The 9,317-nt window shown below is 45.4% G+C and overlaps 1 protein-coding gene across 1 annotated transcript; it reads right to left on the bottom strand.

Moving 5' to 3' along the window:
* Positions 1–5,038: 5,038 nt before the first annotated feature.
* LOC125554612 (uncharacterized) lies at positions 5,039–7,861 on the bottom strand. Its single transcript, XM_048718120.2, has 13 exons — positions 7,542–7,861; positions 7,288–7,425; positions 7,094–7,175; positions 6,932–7,008; positions 6,709–6,824; positions 6,478–6,595; positions 6,289–6,405; positions 6,043–6,134; positions 5,882–5,948; positions 5,722–5,803; positions 5,539–5,630; positions 5,302–5,445; positions 5,039–5,222 (listed from the first exon to the last, which is right to left on the bottom strand). Exons 1-13 carry the CDS (start codon positions 7,767–7,769, stop codon positions 5,076–5,078), a joined length of 1,500 nt encoding a protein of 499 aa, XP_048574077.1. The 5' UTR covers positions 7,770–7,861; the 3' UTR covers positions 5,039–5,075.
* Positions 7,862–9,317: the final 1,456 nt, after the last annotated feature.

The raw sequence follows: 9,317 nt of genomic DNA, 5'->3' as shown, positions 1-9,317 counted from the left end.
CTGAGGCCGAATTGGATAGGGAGTGAAACCTTCCCTCCTCCACCAAGTGAACGAGGAGAAAGATTCCCCCTCCTAGACCAGTGCCCCTCCTCCTCCTCGCACCTATATATATGCGGGGAGGGCTCCCTCTTGGAACACATTAAATCAAAGGGACCTCGCTCCCGCATAGCTCCACGCTTTCCTGGTTTAATTGGCCCAAGTGGTTAGGCTCCTGATTAGATAGGCTCTAATCTCGGTCTAATTGGTCTAAGTGAATTAGAATCCTAATTAGACGAGAAGCGCCGCTAGGCTTTCCCGCTCTCTAGTTTTCTCACTGTTCTTCTTCCCAAACGTCGAAGCTCTGCCGGACTACTACCAGGGAACACATGGATATCTTGGTGGAGTCAGCTGCTTCGACTCTCGACTCGGTGAACTCTTCTCGCGGCTGGGAGGTGTAACCTAGTTGCGGGAATCAACGGGATCATTGAGATACATCGACTCGTCACTTCTTCCACTACTCTACACCGGCGCGTGAAGGAGGAGTGTCATGAAGGCACGCAATCACATTCACCACTACCTCAACGGCGGTGGCTGTTTGTCGTCCCGGAGTGCCCTAATGGCGCAGAAGTACGCCGACAGGGAGCGGCGCCAGCAGGACATACGCAACACGGCGTGCCAGGCGAAGTTCACAGATTCCGACATCACGCCGCCACACATCGCGGCGGACCCGGGCCTGGCATAGGCCTAGGCCCTGGACCGCTCCATGGCGATGGCGGAGACGAGCAAGCGATGTCTCCGCCGCCTCGATGGGGAGATGGCCTAGTACGGCGAGGAGTGGTATCTCCGAGATTGCCGCCGCCAACGCCTCCTCCTCCAAGGCCCGCCACCCTCCCCCCTCCCCCCCGCCCACGTCGTCGGTGGCTGCGGTCGCACTGTGCATGACGTAGGAGGAAGCAAAGAGGATCATCCGCGAGCGTCAGACGGCTACCAGGAAGCCTTGCCACGACGCAACCCCCTTCCGCCACCCGAAGCCCGATGACGATGATGAAGGAGACGCCAGCCAGCCCGGCATGGCCTACGAGGTCACCGTCAAGTATAGGGTAGTGTAGGGTTAGGTTCTTTTAGTTCACGGGATGAAATATCGTTTGATTTTATGTAAAAATATCCTAGTTTAAGTGAGTATCATCCTGTTTGTCGACTTTGAATCAAATTTTTCATTTTCATTAAAATTCATTTGAAATGTGACCGGACATATGTGAATAGCTTTGGATGGGCGCCTCCGACATCAGTCCCCCCCCTATCCGTTGACATATGCCAGAGCAAATTTGCGGTTCAGTGCTGGAGATGCCCTTAGACCTCAAATTCTCGCCCACACAGTCGTGTACCTCATATCTGGCATCCAAAATCCATACTACACATGCAATGTGAAAACATAGATCATCAACGAAACAAACGGACATTCAAAAAATGGACATAGAATTCGGCTGTAAAAGACACCAAAATGCACAGAAGCCACTTTACATCATCTAAAAAGATCACAAGAGTTCATTGCCAAACAGGTTCTAAAGTAAAACAACTAAAAAGCGACAATATACAACGGAGCGCAGAGCTTCTTCACCGCTTCCTCGTCGAGCCTTTGCCCATTCGGTTACTGGCTTAGCTATAGGCGTTCGTGACAGCAGGGGGTCATAGGAGCCATCATCAGAGCCGTCAATGATGTCAGAGGAGGAGGAGGAGGCGATGTAGCCCTTCATCCTCAGGACGATGCGGGCCTGCTTCCGCTTGATCTTGGCAATTCTCGCCGCCTCCGCTGCTGCCTTAGCCACCTCACGCGCAGACTGCTCTAGGCCCAACCGGAGTGCCTTCCCGTTTTCCTTCGGAGCCGACGGGCGTCCGTCTCCCCATTGTAAGTGAACGGCGGTAGACCCATGCGAGGAGCTCCTCCTCCTCGCTAGGCACCGCCGGCAGCCTGTGGCGGCAGTGGGAGGACTGTGCGACTGCCTCGAACGCGGCAACCCTCTCCCTTGCGGAGTGAGCTGCCCGCGGGGCGGGAATGGCCAATTCCAGTGTCAGAGCTGCGGCTGCGGGCGACACGCAAAAGAGCAGACCCGGAGCTGCTGCACATGTCCACCCGCAACCGCTCCAATGAGATGCAGAGGGCCAACACGTCCTCGTCACTGGCAGCCTCACGGAGGAACACATCCTAATCATCACCGGATCCGTCGGAGTGGCTACCGGTGCTGGACATGGCGGACGGAGATCGGAAGGTGGCGGATTGGATAAGGGAGAAGAAGAGATGAAGACCAGAGCAAAGTGAAGTAAGGTTAGCGCTCAATTCGGATGGGGTTTTTATAGGGACAGAGTGGGGTCATGATGGGCCAGTTGTGGGCCCAGCTGACATGGCGCCCCAGCGTGCCTCATATTCGCCCTACATTTGGCCGGATATGAGGGGTGTCGTATAGCCTAGACGTTTAAGGCTGATTTTTTATAACCGAGTAAATTAAAAAAAAAATTAACCGGTTCCCGGTCTGTCCATTCGAATATTTGAGACCGGTTTAAAACGTCTGGCTGTGATGTTTTAACCGGCGAAGTCACGTAACAAAGAGAATTGTAGATGCCACCGAAGAAGGGCAATGGTCCACCGAGACGGCCAGTGCACCGACTCAAGTTTTATTCATCGTAACTAGTCCAAAAGTTAGTATTATCAGCGAACTCTTGGCTTCTCATAACCCTCTTTCAGGCTTTCAGCATATACTTAAATAGTAGCATAAGATACTTCTAGACAACATTGAGAAAACTCAGTCCCCATGACAGATGCCACCACAGTGTCCAAACAGTTCGAAACGTCAACTTGTTCATGAAAAATGACAAGATGGCAGATCACGCAACAAAACAAAAAGAAACTGTTGCATGATTGTAAGAGCGAGTGTGGAGAACAGAGTAACCACAGGGAACAGAGTCTGACTTCAGCCTTGTAGTTTATTTATCGAGTCTGAACCAACGGTTCATCATGTATGGCGTTGGCATGAATAGCCCTTACTACTGAAGACTAAAGATTAATGCACTATCCTATACTTCATCCGTTCCGAATTATTCGTTGCAGGTATGAATGTATCTAGATATATTTTAGTTCTAAATACATCCATTTCTACGACGAGTAATTTGGAACAGAGGGAGTACATTACAAAAGGCCCAAGTTACTAGAGAAACGGCACAAAACAACTGGTGCCGGCACTTCGATAATGATTAAGTTCCATTTTCTTGGAACCTTAGGTACCGGGCAACATTCGGAACCTTTTGTGCCCTATGCCAACTAGTCTTGATAGCTTCCAACAAAGCCTTCTTGTTCTTACAGACGAACTGCACTTGGTATCATAGCATAATAGAAAAAAGGGATAAGTATATTTTTCGTCCTCGAACTTTTTCGAGAGTTTAGAAATCATCCCTCAACTTAAAACCGGATAGTTTTCGTCCCTCAACTATAAAAACTGGATAGTTTTCGTCCCTAATGCCGCTTCGGGCGGTTTTAGTACGTGGTGAATAGTAACTCGGTGAACAACACAATCGAAAAAAATAGCAAAAAAAACAAAAAAATCTGAAATTTTACAGCATCAAAGAAACTCTGGTGCGCAAGACCCTTGCAAATTTTTGTGGTGTTTCAACATTCGAGCAGCTCGTGACAAACAAAAAACTATAAATATGTACGTCGGTGAACAGTAAATTCAAAAAATAGCAAAAATAAATAAAAAATTTATGAAACTTTTTGGCATCAAAGATGCTCAGGTACGTAATATGTGTGCAAAATTTCATGGTCAAATGACATACGAGGAGCTCTAGCAAAAAAACAAAATAGCGCACTTTTTCAAAAAAAAAAATGAGTCAAATTTTGTTTGTTTGCCACGAGTTCGTACAATGCCCAAACACCACGAAAAATTGCACGCATGTTGAACACCCAAGCCTCTATGATGCCAAAAAAATTCTTACTATTTTGATTTTGTTTGCTATTTTTTTGAATTTATTGTTCACCGACGTATATATTTACAGTTTTTGTTTGCTGCGAGCTGCTTGAATGTCGGAACACCATGAAATTTTGCACGGGTCATGTGCACCAGAGTTTCTTCGACGCTGTAAAATTTCAGATTTTTTTGATTTTTTTGCTATTTTTTCGATTTTACTGTTTGTCGAGTTACTATTCACCGCGTACTAAAACTGCCCGAAGCGGCATGAGGGACGAAAACTATCCGGTTTTGATAGTTGAGGGACGAAAACTATCTGGTTTTGATAGTTGAGGGACGAAAACTATCCGGTTTCGAGTTGAGGGACGGTTTCTAAACTCTCGGAAGAGTTCGAGGACGAAAATTATTCTTATCCCTAGAAAAAATGAAGAAAAAAGAACAACAAAAGCTTGCATGATTAGCAGGAATAGGACAAGAAGTGAGCAGAGATTGCCGCCTTCTCGTTTGTTCCTTCCTAACTCAAAGCGGGCAGTAAAAACCAACAGAGGGGCAGTGACAATTCCATTGGTATCTTCTGGAATGATACCAATGTGTACATTGTGAGTAGACGATTAGATTCTATTGCCAATTTGGCACTGCCGGCCTTTGGCTGTATGCATGGATGGAGCCCTGGAGTCTCTTTCAAGCATATGGCTGAATAGAGAGGAGCTAGGACAGGCAGACTTGTCTCATGATCCGTGAGCAAAGTGGCAACTTGCCCATGTTCTCCAAATTCTGCATTCTCTCATCTGGATAAGCTTAAGAGTTTCAACTGTCCTTAAAAATCCATTTTCTATGGACACTTTTGGTACCGTAGCTTATATTTTTACCTAATGTCATCGGTCAACCTCTAGTTCCAACAGGCTGACCATCTTGCCATTAGACGGTTTGGGTGCTTTGTTATATATCCCAATCTCAAGTTCTGAACTTGAATTAATTTTATCAACAAAAAAAACATTGAAAGCAACAAATTTGACAATAGAATAAGACAATTATCGTTTTTTTTACATCAATCTTACAAAATAATGTTGGATGAAAACGAATGACATAATTTACTGCTGGAAGAAATAGATCATTGTACATAGTTTTCATCTAGAAATCTCATAGTTTCCAGTAAATCCCCAGCTTGTGCAAGATGCCAGAGACAACACCCCAGAAGAGGATCTCTCCAAATATGACGTACAGCAGAGTTCCCAGCCTTTCTGAATGCCATACATTGACAAATACATGCTTTTGGATCCAGTTAACCTGCCAAAAATAAAAGACAAACAAATTAAGCCCATGCAAATACAGGCTCCAAATGTCACTACCTTCACCGATTACTTACAAGGGTTTTATCTTGTGACTCATAGTACCATCCGTTCACGAAAGCTGCAAATATGCCCTGTGCCGCTAGGACGTACACAAGCATGGCGTTCATGCCGATCCACTCGAGGAACAAGAATGGTACTCTCAGGCCCCAGACATCAATCTATCATTGTGACAATGAAATGAGTACATCATTGGGAAAGAGCTGATGGAAGTGCAGAAATTTCATGCTCTAAGTACTTATGATAAACCATACCAGCATGTAGAAAGCTGAAAGAACTATTCCAGCCGCGCCGGCAGTGAAGCAAACGTAACTGATACTGTAGAGTTGCTTATTGATTGGAATAGCTACAGCACAAGAGCGATGGATGTAAGATTCTGAGGTCACAGTTTATAGTGATTAGTTCAAGTGTCGGAAATGGATTGTTAGGATAAGTACCTTTTGTGAAGTGAAGGAGAATGCCGAGCAAGAGGAGTGAAAAGCCCATTGAAAGCCAGTGTTTCAGTCTCTCCTTATGGGTCTAATATTAAGAAACTTTGATGTCATAGTTGCTTTTATCATAACCAAATGATACTGGTACAATGTTTTGGATAATCACCTTGAAATGGATTAGAACATGGCCATAGTGGATTCCAATTGTCCCTGATAGAATCGACGATATTGAACTGAAACGTAAAACAGGGAAAATACTTGAATAGGTGAAATAAACAAACTATATAACTAAGATTAATTCAGTGTAAGCTATGTTGGATCTCCAACCTTAACAATCCTTCTGGTTCGAATGGCGCAAGACACCATGATGGAGCATCGGCACGGAGAGGACCTGATTCGGGTGATCTAAATGTACAATCCTGAAAATGGCAATTTCAGTGCACATATTGTCAGACTTACACTTTCTAGCTTAATGTGTAGTATATCATTTATAGCTAGTAAGGAAAACTTTCTGCAGCTACTTGTACATAACAGTGAAAATAAAATCTGAACATATCAAGATTACAGTTCTACCTTAGTCCGGATCCAGACGGGCTGCGAGTAGAGATGATTAATCCCCCAGACCACCCTATCAACATGACCCACTGCATTGCAAGCCGGGTCCAGGTGACCCCTTACACCACATTGTACCTGAAAACACAAGTTGTATCAAATACGGAAATAATCAACAGGGATAGCATCCTAAGGGTTAGCTCCAAGTACCGTAAACCGCTTCCCATCATTGGCATCGCCATCCGAATGGTACACATAGCTCCAATCTGGAACATAAAGCGAGAACGTCGTGACCATGTATACGATGAACACGATGAATCCGCCTAACCTGTCGATTGTCAGAAATGACAAGAATTTTCCATCATAATCAGAGACAGGAAAAAATTATGAGTATGCAGTTTACAGTGCAGCAAGACAAGTATCAGGGAAACATTGTTGTACCATTGCCACCGGTAGGCATGGAAGATGGCGTAAGGACCGGAACGGACGGTGACAGGCCGCACCTTTATGGTGAACACCTCTATGAGGGCAACCACGAAGTACACCAAAGCTATCCTCTGATGAACCATCGTCAAATATAAGGAAAGAACTATGTTATGATTAAGACCAAGATGGATGATGAAATGAATGACAAGTTTGTTTGTTTGGTAAATATGAACCGAACCTGGAGGATGCCACACCATCTTATCACCTTCATGTCCACTCCATAAGCAAGGTCGTCCGGAGCGTGAGAGTATCCACCTACATTCGAGTTCGATAGTGTCAAATTAAGAAACATGGGTGCAAACTGAATTGTGCAAACACTCTACACATCGACTTCAAGTACCTTGCAGTAGCAGGCCCCAGAAGAGCATTTTTAGTGTTCTGACGCTGACCTTCTTCACAGCGGCACCCATGTTTGGAACCCTCTGCAAAATATTAATCCTAATGAGCATTTAAAAAAGAAATCTACATATCCACCAAAAATGTTTGGTTTACCAAATTTGCAAGAGTATGAGCACGCAGAAGTGCTTTACTGACCTTCATGGCAAAGGCGATTGCGACACCGACGATGAAGAGGAAGAAGGGCATGACAAAGTCTGCCAGAGTGCAACCGTTCCATGGCGAGTGGTCCATCCGCTCGTAAGCCCCACCGGCATCGTCCACCAGTACCATCAGCTGCACGCAAGAGACTGTCAGCAGTTCATATGCATGGTGGCTTGTAAGCATTTCGTAGCATATTTGCTTGGGAAAAAGTAATCATATGTGCATATTCGGAGGAACATAGCTAGTACCACAATGGTGAGCCCTCTGAAGGCATCGAGAGCTGCCACCCTCGTGCTCTTCTTCTTCTGGGGCTCCTCAACAACGACCAGTCTCTCCTTCTCGGTGTCATCTCCGGCTCCGGCGTGGACGACGCCCTTGCCGTCGCCATGCTCTACCTCTATGGGAACTACATCAATGGCGTGCTGCTCTGAACCTTTCTCACCGCCGGATGCCGCTATGTCCTGCCCCTTCTCCATGGTAAATGTGTGTACAACTCACCTGATTAGGTTCTAGTACTTGAAAGCTGATGAAGCATTGGCACCGAACTACTTGGAATCGTACCAGATGAGTGGAGATTCATGTATGTGGAACTTTATATACAGCTGCACAATCATAAGAATTGTCCGTCAATCTGTCCTGCCACAATAAAATGTTTAATTAGGTGCTAAATATATACTGGCACCAGCGTTGGGTTGCCGTCTTGTGGTATTTTAAGATTTAAGTTCATGTTTTCTATGAGTGCGTGCTCGTTGCTTTCCTTGTTTGCTCAGCAGGGGCTTCACGTCCTCTGATTTCCATGTGTCAAGACCTTGATTGATAACCCTTTTTATGGGCTGTACAAGTAAACAATGAGGGCACATTTGTTAATCAGGGTAAGTTCTACGCTGACAAGTGCTCCACTGACTCTTTTTTACTCCCTCGGTCTCATAATATATGCTCTTATATTATGGGACGGAGGAAGCTCTAATTTATTTACATCAATAACGACGAACTATTTTAGAACACACATACTCCATTTCAAGGAGAGAAGCATTGTTCAAAAATGCAAATTTGGCATCACCCTCTTCAGATCGGCCAGTGTAACAGCTTAGGCGTGGTTCCCGGCGCCACGCTGTTTTTTCTTTTTTCTTCAGAACGATTGATCTCTACCTTCTTCATCAATGGAAATCAGCGCCTAGCTAGCTGCTTATTTCGTCAAAATAATGACGTGATTTCCATGTTTAATTAATAGGTGCAAACGCTGTACCATCTACCATCTCTTTTCTCAATGATTCATATATGTACTAATTTGCAATTCAATACTGCAGAGATGCGTATCGGAGAATCAGTCCGTATGGAAGAGGACATGCGTCGCCGGCCGGCTCCGTTTGGATACCGCCATGTATATGTTCTTATATTGCTTGAGGGCGTGTCGCCGAAGGATGTTGTTCCACTTGGATAAAGACTGGTGATCGAATTATACGTGTGGCTGGGTTACACCGGACGTCTCCAGTACGTATACTCCAAATAATTATCAGATATTCTAAAAAAGAAAAAGGAAATACCAGATGTTGTGGACCTTGTGGTTAATGACTGTAGCACGGAGAGGGAAACGCCATTTTCGTAGCCCCGGCCGCGGGGTGTCGACTTCAAGATACTCCCTTCGTAAAGAAATATAAGAACGTTTAGATCATTAAAATAATTGTCTAAACACTCATATATTTCTTTACAGAGAGAATAGTATGTAGGTTAAAGAAAAAAAAAGTCCAATTTATGTGGAAGAACTCGCGAAATCTTTTCTATGCCGCAGCTAGTAAAGAAAGGGCCAGCGCTCTGCGCCGGTGACCGGTGCAGGGCGCAGGCATAGAACGCGGCGGCCTTCCGCACCGTGAGAGATTAAGACGATGGTAACCGTTGGATCATGCATCTGCATCATCTTAGCCTCGCCTCCCTTTTGGCACGTGCAAATCCCGCACGCACGAGGCATCAACAAAACAGCCTGCTCGCAGCTCACGTTGCGTCCTTTGCCCATGTCCGAGGACCCA

Source organism: Triticum urartu, chromosome 4A (genome assembly GCF_056163025.1).
Source record: "Triticum urartu cultivar PI428250 chromosome 4A, HENAU_Tu73, whole genome shotgun sequence".
Taxonomy (NCBI): domain Eukaryota; kingdom Viridiplantae; phylum Streptophyta; class Magnoliopsida; order Poales; family Poaceae; genus Triticum; species Triticum urartu.
The sequence above is the reverse complement of the archived record's forward strand: the minus strand, read 5'-3'. Positions and strand labels throughout refer to the sequence as shown.